The 26,062-nt window shown below is 51.2% G+C and overlaps 1 protein-coding gene across 1 annotated transcript in view; it reads left to right on the top strand.

Moving 5' to 3' along the window:
• Nucleotides 1-9,866, top strand: part of CHRDL2 (chordin like 2) — a 28,145-nt gene extending 18,279 nt beyond the window's left edge. Inside the window, 3 exon segments of the mRNA XM_032679286.1 lie at nt 2,862-3,044; nt 7,698-7,790; nt 9,340-9,866. Of these exon segments, the coding sequence (XP_032535177.1) occupies nt 2,862-3,044; nt 7,698-7,790; nt 9,340-9,419 (356 nt within the window). The 3' untranslated portion in view covers nt 9,420-9,866.
• Nucleotides 9,867-26,062: the final 16,196 nt, after the last annotated feature.

The following is a 26,062-nucleotide window of genomic DNA, read 5'->3' as shown; positions in this document are numbered from 1 at the left end:
GAAGGTGCTTTCTGGGGAGAGGGCACATAGTCTGTTCTCCAGAGCTCCACGTGGGACAGAAAGTCATAGGGTTAAATTGTGGCAGGTGAGATGCTGGTGAAAGGAGGAGAAGGAGAACATTTCCCAGGAATGGGGTTATCTCCGGTACTCACAATTTTTTGGAATGAGAGTTCCCCATACCTGGAAATGGAGGTTGGACACACAGCTGGAGTGTGCCAGGGGGAACTGGGCTGGTGCTGGGACATGGGAAAGGGTCTGGAGCACAAGTCTGATGAGGAGCGGCTGAGGGCGCTGGGGGGGGCTCAGCCTGGAGAAGAGGAGGCTCAAGGGGGGACCTTCTCGCTCTACATCTGCTTGACAGGCAGGCTTTGCTCCCAGGGAACAAGGAACAGGAGAAGAGGAAATGACCTCAAGTTGTACCAGGGGAGGTTTAGGTTGGATATTGGGAAAATTCCTTCCCCAAAAGGGTGTCCAGCCCTGGCACAGGCTACTCAGGTTGGTGGTGGGAGCTCCCATCAGTGGAAGGATTTAACAACCATGTGGATATGGCACTTGGGAACATGGGTGGCCTTGGCAGTGCTGGAGGAACGGTTGGACTGGATGATCTTAGAGGACTTTTCCAATCTTAAGGATTCTGTGATTCCATGGTGGAGAAGACCTCTTTCCTTTTTTAATGTGTAGTGTGTTTTGGGTCTCTCAGCTGCTCCTTGGTCTTTGGAAAACTGTTTTCCTTAAACCACAGACCTGGCAAAGATGTGGCAGGGCGTGAGATCTCCTCCTGTTCCCACTGGAGAATGTTTTCCAGGTTATACCTGTCTGTACTTTCACTTACCGGGAGATGTTCAGCTGACGGATCACCCACTGCTTCCCTCCGGAGACTTTGAGTGTCTTTGAGCCTGGCTGGAGGTCTAGCAGGTTCTCTGTGATCTCCTCTGATGAATGTCTTCAAGGGGGCTTTGTGGAAGGGTCTCACCAGGGAGAACAACCAAGGGGCACCGCCACATTTTGGAACTGGGGCAAACAGGCTGCAAAATAATTTGAGCTGCGATTTTCAAGGTTTTCCAGCCTTTGGGCAGGGAGGTTCTGGGATGGCCTCCATGGGGGAGCAAAGGGCAGAAGCTCAGCTTATTTTAATAAGGTTTCTGATATGTTTATGAGCAGGATTTATGATGTGGTGCCTAGTGGGAATGGGATGTGATGACTGAGCAGAGCCCTTCCATTCTTGCATTCCCATTATTGTGGGTCTCTCTGCTTTCAAGTCGACAACTTTCCCTGCTTGGATCTCTTGTCTGCTGTTCAGTATTCTTTTTATTTCCAGTTAAACACCCTGATGCAGGCAAAATGATTTTGTTCTTGCTTTCCAGTTCTCCCAGACAGTGATCACACACACACACACACACACACACACACACACACACACACACACACACACATTGCTCAGCCAATTTACATCCTTGCCCTTTCCTTCACTGCACAGAGGTTTTGCCCATCTTCTTTCTCCAGGTAGTTTCTGCAACTGTTCTCCCCTTCCTCCTTTGTATCCAGTAGTTTGGAGAGAAACACTGGGTGATTTCTGCTTGCTAAAGGGATGCTGATCCCAGGATTGTGGCCATGCATTGTTTGGACGGGGAGGTCATCACAGCTGCTGTGGGCAGAACTAGTGACCTTGACCCATGTCCTTGCTTCTCCTTTCCAACACTGTTGGGCCATTGAGTGGCTCCAGAGTGAAGCTCCAAAGCTGTTAAATGCCTGTTGAACACGGGGTTCCTTCCTTGTCTTGAAGGTGGGGCTTTAATCAAGGACTCCATGATGTTAGAGGTCTTTTGCAACTTTAGCAGCTCCATGATTCTATGAATGCCCTGGAGCAGGTGAAGTTTAATGGTCTGGGGCAGAGGTTTTCCTGCACCCTGACCCTGTGGTGGAAAGGATGAGGGTGCTGGGCTGTGGTTGTCCCCTTTCGCCTCATGCTGAGCCTGCAGAGCTGAACGCTTATATTCCTGGTGCTTATCCCTTTAAACTGGGATTTCCATCCCCTCTTGGAGAAAAGGAGCTCAGGACCACCTCAGAAAGCCTGAGGGGGGAGCAGAATCAGGCCTGAAATAACTGTCTAACTAAAATATAGCCCATGCATCTATTTATAGCCCAACTTTCTTTCGAGTAGCGTAAAAAGTTTCAGCGTCCAAAATGGCTGGGAGAACAAGGCTAAATTCAGCAGGGCTGGGCTCCTCTGCCTTCCAAGGCTCACAACCAAAGGCAATAAATCTCCTTCCAAAACCATGGGGGATTCTTAATTACTCCAGATACATTAAAAAAAAAAAAAAAGTGAAATGTTAGCAGCTCTCCTTTACCGAGGATGTTGCAGAAGTCACGTAGGGCCCCGGTGTGGGTGGCACCCCACATGGGGAGAGTGCTGGGGATGGTGCTGAGCTGGGCATGCTGCCCAGGCAGCCCAGCAACAGCTCTGGATCCTACACTGCTGGCTCATCCCTTTGCTTCCCTGATGTTCCTCCTCCAGGACAGCAGTGGGAGTGAGATAGGAAATAGGGAATCCAACCTGGGCTTTGTGGTGATGGTGGCACCAAGGTCCCTGTGGTGAGATCGAGGTGCTGAAAATCCCCTGCCCTGCTGCCTGAGTCAGAGGGAATGGAAAACATCAGGATGAGCAGGTCCACAAGTCCTCTACTATCATCTCCCTTTGCTGCCAGTGCTGGGGATCAGATCAAGGTCCTATTCAGAGACACAGCTGTGTCCAATGGCACCAAACCCAACTAGATGCCTTTTCCATGGCCCGAGTGCTGAGGCAGCTCCTCCAGGCTCCTTCCTGCCCTGATTTCATGAATTCTGTCCTTGTGTTTGCCCAGAAACTAGAGTCAAACCCACAGATGAAATAGTCACCACCCGGTGTGGCAAGAACCCCAGCCGTGTCCTGGTGTACATGTTTGTGCCACCACGCTCAGAGAACTCCAAGGAGATCCTCAGGACAATGGCCATCGAGAAGGAGCTGACGGAGGAGGTGGAAATCTACAACTGGAAGCTGATTAAAGGTGAGTACCATAACAAAACTAGCCAGGAGTGCAAGAAGTATGTGGAAACCTGAAGCTTTCCAAGCTTTGGTCGATTTTTCAGGCTTTTCTAGCAGTGCTCCAGCCCCTGTGGGGTGAATCAAAACCTGCTGACAGCAGGGTGGCTCTTCTGGCTCCCTCATTTCATCCTCTTTTCCTGCAGTTCTATGCAGACCAGGGGCTAGAAAACACTTTTGGCCCCACCACAAGCTGCAACACTGTCCGGAGGCACAGCATGTGAGCAAACAAGGCAAGGGCCATGGGGCTGTTCCCCTAAACCTCCCTGTTTTCATGCCAAATGCACATGGAAAACAAACAAACAAAAGATTGTTCTGGCACTCCATGTTTTTGCTTTTGCTCTTTTTTTTAACCCTAGTCCACCCATAGCTTCTGAAGGGGGAATGAATTGTCCCCAGGCTACTTTTCAGATGGGTGGATTTGGATGCTCCTGTTGGTGTGTCCTCCAGAGGTCAAAGCATGGCAAATACACTGTCTCTTGCTCTCTCCCCATACCTTCAGCTTTGCAACACTGTTATGGACCAGAGGATCCCAGGGACTCCTGGTCCAGTAGATATTTGTGTTGAGTTTCTCTTGGGTCCAGAAAAGCATCGTGGTGCCCCAACCCTGAGTTTCTGTTGGACGTTCTCTATCCAAAAAACTTGAGCATTTGAGGTTGGTTGTACCTTTCCTATGAATACAATGGCCCTCAGTCCATGTGTTCTGGACATGTGTAGGCAAATGTTCTGGTCTCTTGCTTATGGTCATGTGTCACCTCACTCCCTAGGGAGACCTCAGCCAGGCTCTTCCCGGCCACAAAGGGTGGGCGCGCATGGATAGTAGCCAGAGAAAATAACCTCAGAGATGGACCCCTGGTTGCCACCATGTTTCCAGCCTCCCCCTGCCATTCTCCATCCTCGATGGTGCCCCTCTCTCCGTCCTCCCCCTCTTCTCCTTCACAATGGCACCTTGTAGCTAGAGGACAGCTCTGAGCCCACACTGTCTGGGCCCCACTGTTTCCTCTCCTCACTCCTTGGCAGAAGTTGCCACCCAAACCTTCTTGGTACCTTCTGAGGCCAAAAGCTTCATGCCTGCATGGAGCTCCCGAGCTCTGCCAGCTGGGGACAGGGAAGGCCCTTGTCCCCGAGGCCAACACAGCTCTTTTGCTTGGCAGAGCGAAGTGTTGTTATTGGGAAAGAGTCACATATGGATTCCACCTCTGCATGGTCCATCTGCTCTACCAACAGTGCAGCATGTGTGGAGTAAAGAGGCTGCAAGTCACATCTGGACCTCGTCCATCTGCCTTTGTATGGGCTTGTGATCCCTATATGGCCTTCTCTATTTCTGTCCTGGGAGGATTTTCTCCATGAAGCAGGAGCTGAGAGGAGAAACCAGTGCCAAAACCCAGCCAAAAATCTTACCCAGCTGGCTAGTGGTGCATGACCAGCCTCCAGAAGAGCTGCAGTAGGGGCTCCCCCATGTTTTTAGGGGTCTGAAAACCACCAGGAGCTTTGAAAAGTGACTTTCCAGTGTTTTTGAGCAGGAGTTATCATGGGGAGAGAGGACAACAAAGGAACAGGCAGGATCAGAGAGGGACCAGCGTAGTTTGGAGGCTCTGCTGTTGATTCCTGCCCTATACCTGGATTGGAGGTGTGGTCCGTCCATGGACCCCTTTCCCACATTTATCCTGCCAGGCTGTTGATTAGACAGTGATCAAAACACTCCTTTCTATCCTGAAAACTGACAGCTCTGGGACCTCCAGCCATCCCTGGGGTTTCACCATGCTCGTATTCCCTCACATCTGGGCTGGAGGAGACCTGCAGGGTTCACACCAGCCATCCCCATGCTTTTCTGGTGTTTTCTCTTGACATGGAGACTCTACAGCCCACCTACTTTCTTCCAGAGCCACAAACTCCTTCCTAAGGGAAGACTTTTCCCAGTGTGTCGCTCAAGCTTGTACCTTCTCATCCTCTCCACTGCAGATGTGAAGAGCACAGTCCTTTCCTCTGAAGATGGCATCAGCTCCCATCTCTGCCCTCTCTTATATGGTTTAAGAACTTGGATATTTTCAGTCTTTCCTTGATTTTGGAAATTTCCAGTCCTTTGGTCCTTCCCATAGCTCTGCTTTGGACTCTATGTGTCTTTCTTGAAATGCAGAGCCCAAACCAGGGTGTGGGTCTCTGGCCAAAGGTTGTGTCCTGCTAGGATGGGTCTCATAATCCCATGTGCACCCAGGCTGCCACCTCCAGCCACCCACCAAGGCTTTGTTTTGCAGATGATTTAGAAAGTTTTGAGGCCAGTTTCTTGAACCAAACTTGCTTCACGCCCCAGCCCAGCGTTAAGTACTGGTAATGCTGGATTCCCACGTAGCCAGCAGAGAGAATAATGGTATGTCCACCCATTTCAGGATGGGAAGGAAGGCACTGCAGAAAAGCCTGTCTCTCCAAAATTAGGAAGAATGAGCTGCTCCATTAATTAATTCCTTGTACTCTACTGTACTTGGATCTTGCTCTACTTCTATTTGGATCCTGAGGCAACACCTAAAGTATAGAATTATTGAATCATAAACTGGTTTGTGTTGGAAGGGACCTTAAAGATCATCCTGTTCCAACGCCCTGCCATGGGCAGGGACACCTTCCACTAGGCCAGGTTTCTCCCCATCCAACCTGATCTGAAACACTTCCAGGGATGTGGCAGCCACAGCTTCTCTGGACAAGCTGTGCTGGGGGCCTCACCACTCTCACCATAAAAAATGTCTTCCTCCTATCTAGTTTTAATCTCCCCTTTTTTAGTTTAAAACCATCACCCACTGTCCTCTCTCTACAGGCCCTATTAAAAAGTCTGTCCCCATCTTCCTGATAAATCCCCTTTAAAGCACCAAGGAAAGTGGCAAGTGCTTGACAGCCCCCCCACCTCCCTTCATCTCACCCAAAATGTTGCAAGGAATGATCCTGCCTGTTGGATGGGATCTGCTTGACAGGAAGTGGCATTGCTCTTTCGCAGCTCCATCCCCTACCGTCTCTCTGGTGGGTGGACTGTTCTTATCTGCGCTGCCTTGTGCTCTCCTTGTGCCTGCTGGAGCATCCTCTGCATTCCTGCACTGCTCCCCACCTCCTGGCATCTATCAGGAACGGTCATCCCAGGGCAGGCAAAGGTCTCAGCCAGCTCTGAGAGAGCTCTTGGGGGAGCATTATCTGGGTCTGTTGATTAAAAGTTGTTTATCTCTACTAGCTCTTGTTTAAATATCCTCTTCATTACTAATGTGCTGGAAAGTGCTTCATCAGCCATGGGGACTGGAAGCAAAGCCTCTTGCTCCTTTCTAAGTATAGACCAGAAGGATTTATTGAACACTTGTGCCTTTCTTGTGTCGTTAACAGTTATATTACCTCCATCCAGTATCTTCTTTTGTTACTGGTAGGACTTCTTTTCCCAATCCACTGAAAGGACTTATTAATAGTCCAAATACCCACATATTTCTCTGTATGTCTTTGACTTCCTGTATTAATTTTCCACAGTCCATAACATCTCATTTAGATGGATTGCAAGCTGGTTCCCTTTCATGACGTACTCTTTTTATGTGTAATTGCTGCTGGGAATCAGGGAAAGTGTCTTAACCAAATAAGGGGGACCACATTGCCTCTCACATCTGCTGGCAGCAAGAGGCTGGATGCTCTGGGAGCCTGGGTGAGAGGTGGGGAAGGATATGCCAGGCATACCTGCCTGGTTTGTCATGCTTCGGAATATCGTAACCCCTGATCCCACAGAAAGGTCACTTCCATTGCTAAAAGCAGGTTCTGGTTTGCTTGGGTCAAATGCCTGAGTCAGGCACCTCTACTAATGGGATGATGCTGGCACAGCCAGAAATATCAATCTCTGCTGAGGTCACTCGTGTTTTTTCCTGTCCTGTAGGAATTTCAGGGCTGGTGACTGAGAGATGGAAAACTTTGGTCCCTGGCTGCTTCCAGGAAAGGAAAGCATCCTAGGATGGAGGGGTCTCAGCAGTCAGGGGAGATAGGTGGTCGAGAGAGAGCAGAGGGGACAGGGATCTCAGCATCATCTTGGTCTCACCTTTATTTCTTTTATGGTTTTTGGGGAAGATCAGAACTTCTCCAGCACGAGATGTTTTCTGGAGCAACAAAATCCTACTGTTTTCACCTGCTTCATGGTGTCCCTGCTGTGTCCTGATTTAGTGACCAGTACTGTTTGCATTGAACCGTAGGATCATGGAATGATTTGGGTTGGAAGAGACTTAAAGCCCATCCAGTTCCACCTCCCTTCCATGGGCAATGACACCTTCCACTAGGTTGCTCCAAGCCCCATCCAACCTGGCCTTGAACACTTCTAGGGATGGGCCAGCTTCTCTGGGCAACCTGTGCCAGGGCCTCACCACCCTCACAAGGAAGAGTTGCTTCCTAATATTCAATCTAATATTCAAATGAGACCTCTCCTGACCTTGGCCAGCCTTGGTTTCATTCCCAAACTCCCACTAGGCTTCTCTAGCAGGTCCTGCACCGAACCAGGACCCCAGGGCATCCAGGGCAGGCAGTTTCCCCTTTGCAGCTCAGAGGAGGGGACAGAACATCCAAACCTATGTGAGCCTTAGATCAAGAATCTGATGCCTTGTGTTCCCCTCTGCAGGAATATTCCATCTGATTCAAACCAAGAAGATCAGCAAACAAGAATTCAAGCAAGAAGCACAAAACTTTAGGCTGATCACCAGGACAAACGAAGGTAGGGAAAGAAAAATCCCTTTTCCTCACTCCTCCAGCACATCCTGCCCTAAACAACCTGCTATTTTCCTGCTCTGCTCTGGCCATTCCAAAAAGACTGCATAAATCCCGACATGGTATGGCGAGCTGAACCATAGGGAAAAGGCTTGTGCAAGCTTAGCAGGGTTGGAACTGACCTGTTTTCACACCCATATGCAACACTCCTGGTTAACAGCCACTTTATGGTATTGGAAAGGGCAGCCAACTTTCTAAAAGTGGATGCACCCTTGTGAAATCCAAAGGATTTTTCTCTCCAAAGCCCATAAAACTGTTTGATTTTTATATCTAATCCATCTGGTCTTAAAGGGTGGGGGGATGAAGGAGAAAAAAAAATGAATGATGCAAAGGATTAGAAAGAAAATAAACTGTTGAAGTGTTTTTAAAAATCACTCTGAGTGTTCTTGGATGTGCGTAAATGTTGCGAAAAGCAGGAATGCCAGTGCACATGCCGGGAGTGCCTGTACGGAGTGACACTGCCATGTTATTTCCTGCTGGCTGCCTCTCCTCCTGGGCTGTGTTGGAGTTTAGTGGGATAGGCTGGGATCAGAGCCATTCCTGTATTGTCCAGCACCCACGGGTCACTGGGTCAGTCTGGAACAGTGCTGCTGCCCAGTGCACCCAGTGTGCCAGGGAGGCTGGAGATTTGTTTTCACCCCCAATCCACCTGGGACAACATCTCTTGAGCAAATCCTGGGGGATTTTCCAGTCCCTGCTCCCAGGTTGTGTTTCACACCCTCATGGAGTAATGTTCTGGCTTCTTCTTGCCTCAGTTTCCCCTGGCAAATAACCCTGTTGAGAATCTGCAGCTCACTGGTGAGGCTGTTGGGGATTGAGGGGGGTTCCTTCTCCTTCTGCAGCAGGATTTTCCTGTACCATAGGTAGAAGAGCCAGGGCTGATGCAGCAGCAGGAAAATGAATACAAGTGTAGGGGCTTTGAGCAAGCCAGCCCAAAGAAATAGGGCTGACAGAAGGGAGGAGAGAAACGTACCTGCCCACTGCTATGAAACAGAAATTTTGGCTTTCTGAGGGTGAGGCAGAGGACAAGCAAAATGCTTCTTCCCCCTGAGAGGCAGGGAGTCATCCCAAATCCCAGACAGGCCAGGTAGGACATGGCCCTAGATCATATCAAAGCACCCTTTGAGGAGGTAGAGAGAGGGATTTATCCCTGTTTCAATCTGAACTCCTTTTCTTTTAAGACCATGCGAGGGTTTACCAGGAAAAGCATTGGAAGTGCCATTGATTGTGCCATTAATTGCACTGCACTGGGTAAGAAGTCCCCTCTTGACCACAAGTAGCATTTTAACTTCAAGGTGACAAAGTCTAGAGCTGGATGATGAATCACTGATGAGCTACCCTTGCCATGGCTGGTGTTGTGGGTAGATCTCTATCCCAACCTCTCTCCCAGCATGGTCCTCGTGGATCCTCCAGCAGAGAGGGTGATACACATGGGGGAAATTGTGCTTTCCTGCTCCCAGGTTGTTGCCAATATGTGTCCCTCTCTGCTCATCCAGGTCACTGGAACATCTTCCGAGCCCAGACGTCAGAGCTGAGGATGACAGAGAGCCCAGAGAAGGAAACAAAGAACTTGTAAAGCAAAAAAACTTTACCCTCGCTTTTGATTTATCTACACCCCCACACATACACATATATATGAGAACCAGAGCTGCATTATTAAATAGACTGGCACTTCAATAAAGGATACACTAGTGTAAGTTCCAGAAACTTCACATCCCAGTTGATCCGTGTGAAAGCCGCAGCCATGGAGGCGCCTCTCTCCACTCTCTCTCCATCTTCTGCTGTCCTTGGATACGCAGAGGGAAGAGGGTGAACCGGCAGAGGTGTGAGACCTGGTGTGACATGAAGAGGTGGGATACATCCCTGTCACCTCGGTATTCTCAAAGAGCACCAGGAGCAAAGCTTGACTGTGCATCTTTCCAATCACCGATGCAAAGATGACCTGCAAGGAAAGAAAAATCATCCTTATTTCTTTTCCTAGAGCCCCTGTGATCTGTAAAGGGTTTCTTTGGCTGAAAACCCTCCAAAGGGTGTTTTGTGAAAAGTCTTCTGTCTTTCCTCCTCTGTTCCAGCTGGGAGGATCCTTTTCCCTTCTTTGCAGATCTTGTGAAGATGTAGTTTTTGGGAGGACCCACCTGCTGACAGGGTCTGAGACCCTGAACACTGCACTAAGGTTGCTACTAAGCAGGTTATTATGCTATATATTTATATATATCCTACATAATATCTACTGGGCTGTATTCACTGGAGGGGCATCTCCCAGAGAGTGAACAGGACCATTTCTGCAGCGTGGGGAGGAGGGTGTGCAGCAGCATCACCTTCCCCCTGTCTGGAAACAGCTTTGGGGGATTTTCGAGTTGGTTTTGGTACGTGTATTTATCCTTGGATTCTTGTTTTATTCTGTTTTGATAAATCTATTTATTTGGAGATCCAAATCTGTCTGATAAATCTGATTAAAGCATCTTCTTGATTCAGCTTCCTGTGCTGGTTTTCCTTTCCCTCTAAGGTCTGTATTACATCTCTGGAAGGGGTCCCATCCTGGTGGGGTCTGACCCCCTTGACCTCTCAGAGTAGGGATACAGGATCCCATGGATGCTTTGCTCATCAGCAGGGGATCATCCTTTCCCATTTCCTCGTGGTCTGCACATGGTTTTGGGCTGAAAACAGATCTTGGGACTGGTGGTGGGCAAGGGGGGACTGGTGATAAGCCCAGACCAGGAAATGGGAAGTCCTGGAATGCTGGCCAGGAGCCCAAGCAAGCTGCTAAGTGAGTGCAGGAGCTCTGTCTTGGACAGGCAACCGCTCACATGGGACTATGAAAGGATCAATGTGAGCAGCTCCCATCCCATGCTTTCCCCTTCTCTCTTCATTATGCTCCAAAAAAAACGGAGTTGGTGGATACAAAGTGGATGGAAACAGGTGCCAAAACTCAGAGGAATGAAAGAGGACCCACAGCAAGGAGCAACCAGGGAGAACTGGAGTAGCCAGCAGGCACTGAGCTGGTAGCACTCGCCAGAGCCAGGCAGTGATCTTGAGGCTGAGCTGCTTCAGCTTGTCCACAAAAAAATCCCACTGATGCTTTGGGCATTAGGGGTGTTTCCCATGGCATGAGGTGAAGGGAGAGGGGCAAAGCCACCCCCTCGCCTGCATGGCTGTAGCTGCAGGAAGGATGCTGCCAGCCCTGGGCAGAGCCTGAGCCCTTGCTCATCAGCCTAATTAACTCACCCTTGCTGATCTAATTGGAGCTGAGCAGAGGTGCAATTCGTGCTCACTTACCAGAAGCAGCAGGAGTTTCAAAAAAAGCTGCTCTGTTGGGTTCATGAGGAAGGCTGGGAGAAAGTCAGCAAGAATTCTCATCCATATGAGGTTTCCTGCAGGTATCTCTGGGTTACTGAGCCCATACAGGTTGTACTGGGCCCATATAAGTTCTACTGGGCCCATATAAATTCTACTGAGCCCATATAGGTTATATGGAACCTATACAGGTTGTACTGAGCACATAAAGGTTATTCTGAGGCCATATATGTTGTACTGAGCCCAAATGGGTTGTACTGAGCCCATGTAGATTGCACTGAGCCCATACAGATTTTACTGAGTCCATGTAAGTTCTACTGAGCTCATAAAGGTTATACTGAGCCCATCTACATTGTACTGGGCCCATAAAGGCTGTACTGAGCCCAGACACAGACAGATCTCTTGGGTTCCATGAGTGAGCTGAGTTCCATGCACACAGAGCTCCTTTACCGTGTCCAGGAGGGTGATGGATGCTTCCAGATGTTCCATGACCAGGAGAAACCCTTTGGAGAGCAACAACAGAGGAACCTTCATGGACTTGATCATTTCTCCCAAGTAACAAGTGATAGGGCAAGAGGAAATGGCCTCAAGTTACACCAGAGGAGGTTTGGGTTGGATATTAGGAAAAATTTCTTCCTCAAAAGGTTGTCCAGCCCTGGCACAGGCTGCCCAGGGCATTGGTGGAGTCTCCACTGTCCCAGAGGGACTTAACAGACATGAGGATCTGGCTCCTGGGGACATGGGTCAGTGGCGGCCTTGGCAGTGCTGGGAGAAGGATTGGACTTGATGGTCTTAGGGGGCTTTTCCAACCTTAATAGCTCTGTGATTCCATAATTCTGTGGATGTGGTCCCTGCTATCCCTCACCAAGTAATCCCTACCCACTGCGTGGTGCTTTGTATTTCTTCCCAAAAGCACCATGTGCCTGAAGTGACCACAGAGCTGCATCACCCCAGTGCTGCCTTGCCTGGAACCCTGGCTGAGCTCTGCCTTGGGCAGAGAGGTTTGGGGATTAGCAATGATGTACAGGAGAGAGTTTCTTTGGAGAGAGGTTCGTGGGGACACAAGATGGAGATGGAAAAGCAGTCTCATCCTAGGGAGCTTCCCACCAAGAGATGAAGCTGCTGCCTGGTCCCTCCCTGGGAAACATGCATGTCATTGTCCTGGTGCAGATGCTCTGAGGCGCGCTGGGGTGGCTCTACTCCTTCTGCTGTTCTCCTTGCACTGAAAGTGGTCCCAGCAAACAGGGTTTGGTGCTGAGTTGGTGTTCAGTGCTCCCATCACGAACAGGAGATGTGGAAATCTCCAAAGATGCTGTTTGAGTGATGTGGCTGTTCCATCCTCCCTTAACTTTCTTTATTGCCCAGACCCATCACATCCACTTTCCCTGGCTGCCTCATCTTTTGTGGTATCAACTTCTCCCCTGTCATCAGGCATCACACCCCTGCCAGCTCTTTGCTGGTGAGAGTCAGGCTTTTTGCTGCCTCTCAGTTACCCCTTTACTGCAGCCCTGCTTTGGAACGCTGTCATAAAAGGCACTCCATAAATTTTATATGGAACAGTAAAACGTTTTTGTTTTGGCTGCAGTTCCCTTGCTGTTCACTTGCTCCGGCAGCAAAGACCAAAGGCGTGAGCTCCAAGCTCCATATCTTGCTGCTGGCTCCTAGCAGACAAAACTGGGATGACATTGCTTTCTGATGGTTTGGTTGGAGGAATAAGGCTTGCACTGGTCGTGGAGCAACACTGATGCATTCTGTCTGAGGGATGCAGCCATGGGGGCACAGGACATCTGGTCTCCAAAAGGAGACACAAAAGTCTCCCCTCTGCTCTCTGCAATGAGGCAGGAAGGGCTCTTAACCTTAACCATAGCCCTAACCCTAACTCTAACCCTAATCTTAATCCTAACCCTAACCCTAATTATGAATCAGAGAATCACAAATAGATTTGGGTTGGAAGCAACCTTGAAGCTCATCCAATCCCACTCCCTGCCGTGAACAGGGATACCTTCCACTGGACCAAGTTGCACCAAGCCCTATCCAATCTGGCCTTGAAGACTTCCAGTGGTGGGGCAGCCACAACTTCTCTGGGCAACCTGTGCCAGGGTCTCACCACCCTTGCAGGGAAGAATTTCCTCCCAATATCCCATCGAACCCTGCCCTCTGGCAGTGGGAAGCCATTCCCCCTTGTCCTGGCACTCCAGGCCCATGTCCAAAGTCCCTCTCCAGCTCTCTTGGAGCCCCTTTAGGCACTGGAAGAGGCCTAAAATTCTCCCTTGGAGCCTTCTCTTCTGTGGGCTGAATACCCCCAGCTCTCCCAGCCTGTCTCCAGAGCAGAGGGGCTCCAGTCCCTCAGAGCATCTCTGTGGCCTCCTCTGGACTCGCTCCAGCAACTCCACATCCTTCTGATGTTGGGACTCCCACAGCTGGAGGCAGCACTGCAGGTGGAGTCTCACCTGAGCAGAGTAAAAGTAACCCCTGATCCAACAGGGATGTGAGGGGCGGGCTGAGCTTTCCCTTCAGACAACAGAAGTGCAATCATGGGTCCCCATTCATCATCCCTGTCCATTATTATCTAGCCAGCCAGCTAGCTGTCTATCCACATCCATACTTTTCCAGACATAACCTTTTGGGTGCTTTGGCTTTCCCTTCCCTGAAGTGGCACGGAAGAGAGAAGAGCTTCACCTTGGTTTACCCCGAATGCTGACCAGTATCAAAGCCCTTTGTTTCTCCCAGGACTGTAAAGAACCATCCCAGAGGAGCTCTGGGAACACATACAAAGGCCACGTGGGCTGGTGACCACTCTCTGCTCACAGCAGCTAATGACCAGGAGCCTGCCCTAATGACCACACCTCCCCACAGGGGACCTCTCAGAGGCCGCCTTTCCCGTGAGGGTGTCTCTGGGGATTAACCCTTTTAATTGGATCAGCAGCCACAGATCAGAAGCCAACACTTCACCGTGGGTGGCATCGCCTTCCTTGCCCTGCTCCTCCTCCCTGCGTCCGTTTGCCTCGGCAGGGATCACCCCATTTCCACCCCGAGCTGTGAAGATGGGGCTGACTCAGGGGCTGAGCTGACACAGCGCCATGGGACCTTTCATCTCTTGCAACACTGGCTGTGTTTGCACATCTGTGAGCGAGGAGAAACCTCAGCTTGTGGTTGCAGAGATGATCATGGAAGTGTAGAACTGGGTTTGAAAAGATCTTCTCACTCTCCACAGGAGGGTGGAGTCAGATGGGGTTTGGGCTTTTCTTCCAGGTGACAGGACAAGGGGAAATGACCTCAAGTTGTGTCAGGGGACATTTAGGTTGGATATTAGGGAAAATTTCTTCCCCAAAAAGGTTATTCAGCCCTGGCACAGGCTGCCCAGGGCAGTGGTGGAGTCCCCATTCCTGGAGGGATTTAACAGCCACATGGATGTGGCACTTGGGGATATGGGCCAGTGGTGTCCTTGGCAGTGCTGGGAGAATGGTTGGACTCCATGATCTTAAGAGGGCTTTTGCAACCTAAATGATTCTATAATCAGCTCAGTCATGGATTGTTTGGGAAAAGATGAAGCTTTCCAAGACCTCTCTGCATAACCTGGCTGACACATCAGAAGGAGTTTCAGCCAGCCTGGACCTTTGCTTATATGGATAAAATCCATGATAAAAAAATCCAGCACCCACTGGTTGCACCACTGAGCTGGAGGAGTGTCATGGATCTTGATGGTGTCCCATGGAGGCAGCCTGACATCTTTAGAGCAAAAAAACCTCACAGCAAACACCCAAACCCAACTTTGGGATTTCAAATATCTTGTCCAAGAGAACCTGGCCTGGACTCAGACACCATCTCTGACCCAAGCCAGGAGGAGAGGGGGACATCAGCTCTTCTCGGTCCTCAGGAAGATGTCATGATTTAATTGCTGCTTCTACAGGGTTTGCATCTCCTGGCACTTCTGCAGGACCCAGATCTCCTGCTGCATCTTCCTTGGGACCTGTGTTTCCTGCCAGCCCTCCTGTAGTCATCTCTCCTTCTGCTGTGGTCTGCTTTGAGTTCAATAAGTGCATCAGGTCTCCCATGGCTGGTCCAACCTGTGCTGAGACACCTCTGGACTCCGCAGAGAGCGTTTGGGCAGAGGGCACAGTTTGGGTCCCCGGTACCAGGCAGGCAGGGACTGGCTGGACCCAGTCCAGCTGGAAGATATGCCAAAAACGTTTTCCCCTTCAGAAATGCTGTAACTGTGACCAAGGGAAGGAAGGGCATCCCATCCTTGGAGAAACTCAGCTTTTGCCTGGACACAACCCTGAACAACCTGATGTATCTTCAAAGTTATCCCTGCTTGGAGCCAAAGGTTGGACCAGGGACCTCCTGGGGTCCCATCCAACCTGAATTACCCCATGGCTGTGTGCTCCAGGATGGATGGCAAGTCACCACCAGAAATCTTGGCTCTGCCTCTGGGGTCTTAGGGCTTTTTTATGTCAGAGCTGTGCTATTTCATGCTCTATTATCAGGTCGGTCAAAATACTTCTCCAAACTATATGTCCATGCCAGCTACACTCACTTCCTTGGCTCCTGCTGTTTTCCATTGCATCAGATTTTCAGTCATGCAAAATATCTACTTTCACCTTTATCTGCCTGAAGGGGAAGCCAATACCTCTTGGTTATGTTCACTGGAGTCTCGTTCCTCACTGGGCAAGATGGGAAGAGCCAGTGCTGGTGACGTGCACTGCTCAGTTTGAGGTGTCACTGCATCATTAGGGCTCTGCTATGGGGAAATAAAGTCACATAAATGAAGGGTTTGTTGGGTTTGGTGCTGCTCCAAATGTCCTAGGTGAAGCTCTGGAGATGGGTTGAATTTTTAAGCATCTCCCACTGAACTGGGATGTACATTTTCATGTCACCTTCCCCCAGCCAAAGGGGGGGGGAATTTCTCCTGAAAGGGATAGGATTTGCCTTAAAACAGGCTTGCAGCTCTCCATAGAGACCCACGTGCCACGTTGGCTCTCCTCTGTGCATCCTTTTCTTTTTCAACCATGAGAAACGGAGAAACCAGAGGGCCGTCCGTGCCGCACAGCTCACAGGCTGTTCTCGTGCCACCACAGACCTGTCTCCTCTCCAGACTAAACAGTCCTAACATTTCCTGTCTCTTCTCACAGAGAAATGTGTCTGTGATCACTGTTTTCTCCTGTTTCTGCACCTTTTTGGACACCGGAGTACCTCAGGGTGCACCTAATCTGGGGGGTTGTTCGAGCTGCTGGGGAAATGAGCTCTCATTTCCTTGCCTCCATCTTTGTCAAAGCTCCCCAAAGCTGAGAAGCAAAGAAATCCCTACAGAGAAAAGCTTTGCCAGCAAGTCAGGACTACACAGACACTGGAAAGAGCCCCTGACTGCCTGGAACATGGGTGCAGGGAAAGAGGTGATGAGAAAAACAGGGAAATCCTTAGAGATGGCAGCTGGTGGGGCTGGAGGTAGAGGAGGGATGGGAGGTGGAGGAAATGTGACCAATATGGCATGACCAAAACCCCGTAGGTCCTTTCCTCCATCATGATGCTTCTCTGCCTTCCACGTGTGATGTGGCCATCCCCAAATGTGAGGTTTCCAAAGGACAGACCAGTGGTACAAAGGAACTGGTGGATTATCCCATGGTTGTCCTGGCCTGTGGGATGCGGGAGAGCCACCCACAGGAAGGGTTTTTCTCCCTCTCCTATTTTTTTGGTCATGCAGTCCCCAGGCAAGACCCTGTTTGTACAGGCTGGATAAATGTGAAGGGAACTGCTTACAAGTCCTTCTCACCAGCGTTGCCAAAAGACCATGATTCAGTGCTGTTTTTTAGGGTAGAAATGAATTAGTTCGGGCCCATCACAATTATCTAACTCAACGAGCACAACAATAACCCACTGTTTAATGGTTGTTCATGGCCCTTTAGCACCATCTGGGTTGTCTGATCAGGGACTTTGAGAACAGTTGAAAATGAAGTAAGAAGGATTGCTTGGCCCAGACACCCCTTTTTGCCTCCCAGCTGCACAGACAATGCAAATAATCCCGATGGACCCATTAGACACAGGGAGAGGGACTGTGGGGCAAACATCAACACATGCCCTCTGAGCTGCAGGTCGGTGTCCCCAAGTGGTGGGTGGCGGCCTTGGGATGAGCCGGGGAGAAAAGCTGGCCACATATCTAAATAGCAAAGAGTTGCACCCTGGACATGCTCCTCTTCAAGCTTCAGGGGTTGAGTTTGAGTGGGTGACGCCTGAGATATTCCCATGGAAACGTTGTGGGTTGAAGACACCTCTGCTGCTGCTCAGAAGGACTCAGACCACTCTGGAGGTGGGGCTGTTTCTTGTGCATGCTGGAAGATGGATTTGGAGGTTTGCCAAGTTGGGCTTGGGCTTCCCTCAAGGTGGGAGGGCAGCTGGGTGCTCACCAGGTGCAAAGCTATCCTGCGAGGGGCTTGGAGACTGATGGGAATCCAGGACAGGCTCACTTAGTCTGCTCTTGTGTGGCCACTTGAGAAACAAGGCTCCCATATCAGGTAAGTGAAGTGATGCCACCCCTGATAGCCCCTACCATGGCCTTCCCAGCCAGCAAGCTCCAGGTCCCAAGGTCTCTCCAGTAGCTGGCTGTGATCTCCCAGTCCCACCAGTCCCAACTTCCAGCCCCACAGTCTCTCCAATCTCCATCTCAGCTTCTCCAACACCCAGCTGTGACCTGTGCCGCTGGCACCCAGACCCCCAAACACACACACGTACCTATAGAATGGAGCCAGGACAGGGAAAACAGTTAGAAATGGAGCTCAGTGAAGGAAATGGAGATTAATGAGACAAGCTGCTCTAACTGGGGACAAATGCAGTGCCCATCCAGCTGCTTTGACAGAACTGGCCCATTTATCCCCTTATCCCTCTATTTCCACATTTGTTTCTCTCCAGATCCTTTTCATTCCTCCCTTTGCCCACAATCAATCTGTCTGGATGGGAAATGTAGGCAAGTGTGTGTGTCCCCGTCCCCCCCCCCCCAGTGTCAGTGTCCATCCAAACAGACCAAATTTAGTTTTTATTAATTTCTTTTTACACCCTGCCTGTCTCTGTGTCTAGTTTTAGATTGGTGCTGAGTGCTCCTGGCTGCAGTTTTCACAGGAGAACCTGGTAAAGTGGAGTTTTGCTCACTGAGGCAGAAGTTTACAGGGAGGATTTGGCAGGGTGGCTGCAGAGAGACCCTCGGGGGCTCCTCCAAACCCTGTCAAGCTTTCGGCTCCTGTTCTGCGGCAGGACAATCCTCTTGAATAATGAATAATGAATGGAAATACTGATCCCCTTCCAAACTACTTTTAGCACGTCCCGAGAAGTTACGCAGATACCGTTGTGGGCTCCTTCTCCTCCCAAGTGGAGTGACGGAATCTGTATCCTACTGACGCAGCAGAAGAGAGCTGCACATTGTCCTGCCCTCCATGACCTTCCTGGGAAGTCAGGAAGACCCAGTTCCACAATGGGTGGAGGCTTTTAATACGTGACCGTGGCTGCATCGATCCATGGTGAGGCTATCAGGGATCACCACCTGGGCCAAGAGGTTTCCAGGGGAAAACCTGGAACTGGAAATCACTTTGCTGCCTTCCCGAGATGGATTACTGGCATTTGAAGCTGAATGTGAATCTCAAAAATGAATTAAAAAAGGTCAGTTAGAATTGAATATAATTTGGCCCTTCACCTAAACAACCACCAGCCAGTGACAGATTCCCAGAATTACTGGGACAAACTCCCCAGACAGTGTTCTGCTAATAAAAAAGAGATCACGTGACTGGTGTTGGATTTCCAGATCAGCCTCACCAAATGCTGACCATGGTCCCCCAAAAAGGAATTTGGATGCCTCTTGCCCTTGAACCTGCCCTGTAGATCTGAGCAGCTCTGATGCAAATCAGGGAACAACCCAAGGGAGTTCTGTCCTTCATGGCATGGCCAGGGTTAACTCTAACACATCCCAAAGGATTTTGAGGAAGGTTTTATCTTTGAAATGGTAACTTAACCCTTTCTAGCTGATCATTGCCTCGGTAGAATCCTTTTCCCATGAGCCAAAACTTGAGTTTTACCTCTCTTCCTTGGCCAGGCCAAGGAAGGACTTGGTGGCCCTTGGGGTCATGTTACAGGTCCCAGGGGAAGACAGAGGATGGGCAGCATGTAGAGCAGTTGTAGGAGCTGGAACTGGCTTGGTTCTGGCTCATTGCCCTTTCTTTTGGTGAGACCAGCAGAAGAGTAGCCTGATCTCTGCACGAGGCTCCAAAATAAGCCTAGAGTGATGTTCTTACCAACCCCTGTTCATGGTGGGGATGGTCCCTCCTCCCCCTTGAAATTTTGCACTCCCAGGGAGCAGCCGTGCTCTCCACACCTGGTCTGGGGAGGAGGGATAACGTCATCCACAGCTCCTTGGCACACAGGCGATGGCAAAATCCCAGCCAGAGGAGAGGCCAGCTGGGGGAAAACTTGTGGGTGAGCCCACGCCAAGTCTCCCAGCTGGGAATTGGTGGGGAGGGCTCAGGCTCTGCTCCTCGCAGGGCCTGCAGTTTAATTCCCTTTACACCAAGGTAAGGGCAGGGAGGAGGAAACTCCTGCAAGCAAAAAACCCCTGGGATTTTGTTCTTCAAATGTCCTGGTTAGGGATGATCCAGAGGGGAATGTCAGTGGAAGATTTGTGGGAAATGACATCCCGGTGACCCTTCGGGATGGACTCAGCAGGGTGGGTGCCCCAGGACTCTGTGCATGCTCCTCTCCTGTGTCCTTGTCTTCTTCCTTCTCTCCATGGTTTGTGGTTTTGACAAATCCTAGAGCTTTTTTAGAGACTCATCAGAGCCTTGTGATGGGTCAGATGGGCTCCAGTCCTCGCTTTGATGCCAGCAGGGCAGAGTCTGCTCCCTTTCTAGCCTGCTGGAAGAGGTGGGATGTTGGGGAGCAAATCTTGGGTGTTTTCTTTTTTCACTGTAGTGAGTTTTGAAGTTCCCAACCCCTGGCTGTGGCACTGATGAGACCGATGGAAAGGAGTGTGCAGACACCCCACCCCTGCAGCCTTGCCTCCTCAAATTAAGGAAAAACACAAGAAACAGGGTGGGTAGGAGATTCCCCTTCCTTGGGGTGATTCCCCTCTCCCAATTCCTTGCAGGAGATGGGGCAGGGCTTGGATGAGGATATCATATCCCAAACCATCATGCTCAATAATCAGGGACTAACCTGGTACCACCCATTTGAACCCATCCATAGTTTTTGGTCTTGGAGAAGGTCTGAATTCAAGGCTGCAGCACCAGAAACAACTTTGGCCCCCAGTTTTAGGCCTTTTTCAACCTAAGTGACTCTATAATTATATTCCTGATTTGCACTCGTGAGTGACACTCCCAGCACTTGGAAATCAGGTTAGAAATGCTTTTCTTTATATATGATATTCCTGAGTTTCCACTTCAGGAAGAAATCAGAGGCTTTTTCCTGCCTGGTGGGCATCGTGGGGGGGATATCCAACCAGCCCAGGAAACCAAAATACTGCTTCCCAGCCCACAGGAACTGGATTTTCTTTCAAGCACTCAGCTTTGAGACAGGATCGAGGCAGTCTCGGCATAGGAAAGCCTTTTTTTCCCCAGCTTTATCCACACAAGTGGGATGGACTTGGATGGACAGGGTGGACTCCCTGAAACCCATCCTTAATTTTGGCCTCTACAAGGACTTGGAGAAGTTTTGAAGGTGGGTGCAAGCACGGATCAGGACCAACCCAACCAGGGATGGGATGTGCTGGGATTTTAGCAAAGCTTTTGGCATCATCTCCACCAGCATCCTCATGGTCAAAACTGGGGTGATGTGGAGTGATGGGGACACTCCTGCTGCAGGAATCCCTGGGATATAGGGATGGGACTGGCTCAGGTTGGTTGTGGGTGATGCAGCTGGGCTCCTTTGCAGCACATCTGCCAAGTCCCATACCTCCCAAATTTACTACCCAAATCTTTTCCCAGATGAACACAATGAGTGTGGGTAAAAAGGGCTGGGGAGTTGTGGCCATGTGGCATGGGAATAATCTTATAATTTGAATATTAAAATATAAAATGTATGGTGAGAATGGCTATGGTGGTGGTGGGTGAGCAGGACCTGGAGCAGCAGCAGCAGAGGAGGAGGAGAAGGATAAGGAGGAGTAAGAGGAGGAGGAGGGTCAGATCTCGTCTTGGATAAACAGGTCAAAATCCTTCAAGACCCCAAATTTAGCAGTTTGGGTGACCTCAAATTTAGCAGGACTAGGGTGTGCAGGTGCCATGGTGGTGATGTGATGATGTGCTGTGCATCCACAGTGTTGATGCAGTCACCAAACCCATGGAAACAACTCTCAAAAATATGCAAACAGCCCCTTGGCACCCACAGCACAGAGGGTAGGTGGAGGAGGAGATTTTACTCACTGGGGAAGGGGGTGCTGTATCCCAGCTCCAGCATCCCTGGGTGGACGTAGCCCCTCAGTTTAGCTCCATTGGCTACACCAGCGGGTAAGGTTGTTTCACTGCTGGAGCTACAACAACATCCCAGAAAGTTAATTCTGGCACCTCCTGCCTTGGCACAGGGCAGGCACCACATGGCACTGAGCCAGACCCTCTGCGATGCTGGGAGGGAGCGGCATCAGCACCAGCCATGCCAGGCACCCCATCCCAGGGCTGTGCTCCTTTGTCGGGGGGGTGGCCTGGGGGCAATGGAGTGGCCTTTGGGGATGTGGGCTGAGATACAGGGGGATGAGAAGGGGTGCAGGGCTGAGATCCCAGATCTGAGGGGCCAGATCTCCCCGTTAATGCCTCTCTGGCCTCCCTGAGTGGCTCTGCCTGAGGTGTTTCAAGGACCATGGACAGGCCTTGGTACAGAGATGAGGCTCAGCCCCAGGAATGCACTCCTGGCTATCCTGTGAACCACAAGGGACCTGAGGAGAGCAGGGATGTCCCCGGGTTGGCTCAGACCTTGCAGCTGGTCTCTGTACTCCCCCAGCAGACACAGGTCTCCAAATTGGTAGGACTAGTCCCCACAAGCATCTCTGTCACTGGGGATGACACTGTCCATCAGCAGCTGGCGCTGAGCTCTGCCACCCCTCCCCAGCCTCAGTCATCCCCTTCTCCATGCAGGGTAGGGTGACATCCCAGTGCCAGCTCCCCAAACTCCCCTGACAGGAGGCTGACGAGTCCCCTGCACCAGGGTCCTCTCCAGCTGCCTGCACACCCCCTCAGAGCAGAGCCGGTAGCTGAGAACCTGCGCCGGGACCAGAAGCCCGTCCAGGGAATATAATAAAATTAAAGCTCATTAAGCACTTAGAGAAGGGTTTGCATTGAGGGGGTGTGGGCGGGGGGGCTGGTGGGGCCGTGCATCTCAATACTGGGCTATTTAGAAGGGAGAATTTAATAACAGGGGGGGTTGGTTTTTATGGCAATAGATTTATTCCACCTGGGCTAAGAAATACATTCCACATCTGCCGAGCCGTGTAACCAGACTCTAATTAAAATCGTGTGCCAAGCGAGGGCCTGGCTGGAAAACACAAAGCTGGCTTTTAGAGCGGCTGGGAACCGCGGCCGCGCCGAGCCCGGCCCGGGGCCAGGCGGCTGTGGGGCGACGGTGGCAGGCACTTGGTGGCAGGCAGTGGTGGCAGGAGGTGGTGGTTAGCATGATGGGTAAGGGGCTGGTGGAGGGGCTGTGCCATCGCTTGCCTTCCCCATGGTGGGGTAGGAGGGGTGGTGGAGGGTGGGTGGTGGAGGGTGGGTGGTGTCCCTGTGGGGACCCTGGGACAAGGTGGCATCTGTGTGTGTGTGCCAAGACCTTGGGGACAGAGTGATGTCCATGTGTGTGCAGGGACCCTGGGACAAGGTGACGTTCCTGTGTGTGGTGACTATGGGGACAAGGTGACGCCTGTGTGTACACAGGGTCCCTGGAACAAGGTGACATCTCTCTTTATGCAGTGACCACGGTGATGAGGTAACACCTACGTGTGTGCAGGCACTGAAGGACAAGGTGACATCTCTCTGTATGTAGTGACCACAGGGACAGAGTGATACCCATGTGGGTGCAGGTACCATGGGTCAGGACCATGTCCATGTGTGTACAGGGATTCCGGGGGGCAGGGTAACATTGTGCGCATGGTGACAGTGACACCCGTGGACAGGTGGTGATGGTGGGATGGGGCAATGTCCTCGTGTGCATGGTGGCCACAGAGGCAGGAGTTTGTCCCTGCACAGGCAGTGACAGGGGGACGGGGCGATGTCTCCAGGTATGTTGTGTCTTCAGGGACAAGGTAGGTGGTGGCTGTGCACAGTGGTGGTGACACCCATCTGTGGGATGGACCATGGGATGGCTGATGTCCCTGCACAAGCAGTGCCACGCTGATGGGGTGACACCCACATGTGTGTAGCAACAGCGGGGACAGCTTGACACCCCTGTGTGTCTGCAGTGACAACAGGGAGAGGGTGACACCCATTTGTCCATGGTGTCCACAAACATAGGGTGACCTCAAGGCATGTAGCATCATAACGATCATGGGATCGGGTGACACGCTGTGCTAGTGACATGGGGACAGGGTGATGGCCATATGTATGCTGTGACCACAGTGACATCCACGATGTGGGATGGGTGATGCCCCTGAACAAGCAGTGCCACGGGGATGGGGTGACACTCGTGACGGGGTGACATTGGTGATAGGGTGACACTGGTGACATGGTGTCCACACAGCTCCTGGCACTGGAGCGATGGTCATGGGGCTGAAAGGCCGCCCTGTGCGCCCCAACACGGGACAAATTTTACAGTCCTGCTAAGTCAAGCCTAAAATGTCCTGAACAAACAGCAGTTCTGTCTCGGGTTTAATAGCCCTGTCCTCCAGACAGCGGCAGGAGCGCCAGTTCTGATGGAGAAACTCATGAAACCTTTGAAATAGTTTGTACGGGAGTAGTGAAGTGAGAAAAAACCCCAGAGCGCTGGCTGCCAAGGAAAACACACTTACCTAGTAAAGCATGAGTAATAAGTGGCATTTTTTACAGCGTGAAGATATAACTTTTCATGAAAATACCAAATAAGGCTCCGTGCAAAAAGTGGACGGCCTTTCTAGTTGATTTTTTTTTCTTCCCTTCTCTTTCTTCCCTTTCTTTTCGTTCTCAAGGCACACGTGTGTTTTCCCCAGCGCCCGTTTTGCAGGAGCCTGTTTACAGCGCCGCCTTCCCGCCACTCCCGGCTTCCTCCGCCGTGAGATGAAATTGAGGAGGGAATGGAAAAACAAGGGCTGCTGTTCTGTGAGACTTTCTATTTTTAAAAGGTTAAAAATATCTATTTTCAGACACTCAGCCCAGGAAGCGCTGGGGTGAAGCGACGCGGCAGGACGGGAGGAGTAAACAAGCGCCGGGACGTGCCGGGAGGCGCGGGAGCTGCGGCTCCGGGGACGCTCCGGGGACGGGGACAGCACGGGACACTACGAGCCGTGGGCGTGGCCACAAGGAGATGTGGGATCACATAAAGCTGCAGGGCTCGGTGCCAGTGGGGATGCTCTGTCCCGAGGGAGGATGCTCTGCAACAAGGTGGGATGCTCAGCCCCTCAAGGGAAGGTGGTCCACATCCAGGGGGATGTCCAGCCCCTCGGTAGGATGCTCAGCCCCCGAGGAAGGGTGCTCAGCCCCCAGGGGGATGCTTGGCACCGATGGAGGATGCTCAGCATCAAGACAGGGTGCTTGGATCCTGAGGGGGGATGCTCAGCACCCAGAGGGAATGCCCAGCTCCTCAGGGGAATGCTCAGCACCCACGTAGAACAGTTTATCTCCCTCCACATCACAGGTCTTGGAGCCCCCATGGCTCAAGTGTGAGGGGTGGAATGCTTGGCTACTGCACATGGAACCCACTGAAGGAGTGGGATATGGTACCCATCGTGAGAGGAAGGATGTGGAAAAACCATCTCCAAAATCTCACAGATGCTTTTCCTCCCTGCGTTTTGCAGCTCTGCTCCTCTCTCCGCCAAGGTGAAGGTCCCGGTGATGCTCTCTGGGCTGGCTCCAGCAGTGGCTGTGCCCTTGTGCTCATCCCTTGGCCACACCTGGGCACCTTTTCCTGTGGTTTTCTGTTGCAGACATCAAACGTGCCACATCACAGTCCAACAGAGCAGTGATTTTAGGGGTGACCTAATTGGGGCCTTCCAGGACCTGAAGGGAGCCTACAACAAGGCTGTGGGGGGACTTTGGACAGGGGCCTGGAGTGACAGGACAAGGGGGAATGGCTTTAAACTGACAGAGAGGAGGGTTCAGATTGGATATTAGGAGGAAGTTCTTCCCTGTGAGGGTGGTGAGGCCTTGGCCCAGGTTGCCCAGAGAAGGGTTGTTAAACATTGGAAGGGGCTGCCCAGGGAGGTGGAAGAGTCCTCCATCCCTGGAGGTGTTCAAGGAACAACTGGATGCTCTAGTCTGGTTGACAAGGTGGGGATCAGTCACAGATTGGACCTGATGATCTCAGAGGCCCTTCCCAATCTACCTGATCCTATGATTCCATGATCCACAGCACTGACACACAGCCCTGGCCCAGGACGGCTCTCCCCTCTGCCAGAGCTGGGACTCACTGAGCAGTTTTGCTTCCTTATAAGGCCCTGCTGTTCCCTGCTCCCGTATCTTAGCTGGCATTGTCTGTTGGGAGGGCAAACAATTCCCAGCAGGCTGTCGGGACACCCTCCTGCCCAGCTCAGTTATCCTGGATTAGCAGCACTTCCCCGCATACCTCCTGTTTTCCTTTCATCTACCCCCGAGCGGGAAGAGCTGGAGGGCGTTTTCCGAGCAGGGTGCTGTGCGGGAAGGAGGGTTGTAAATCAGCTCTGCTATCTCCTGAACATGAGATGGGGATTTTTCATCCCTTGGAGCAGTGTTTCCAGCCCCTTCCCAGGGGCTGCTGGTTCTCAGGTACCTTGTCCGCCTGGAGCCTGGTGCATCAACAGTTTTAGCC

The sequence above is a fragment of the Chiroxiphia lanceolata genome, chromosome 2 (assembly GCF_009829145.1).
Source record: "Chiroxiphia lanceolata isolate bChiLan1 chromosome 2, bChiLan1.pri, whole genome shotgun sequence".
Taxonomy (NCBI): domain Eukaryota; kingdom Metazoa; phylum Chordata; class Aves; order Passeriformes; family Pipridae; genus Chiroxiphia; species Chiroxiphia lanceolata.
The sequence above is the reverse complement of the archived record's forward strand: the minus strand, read 5'-3'. Positions and strand labels throughout refer to the sequence as shown.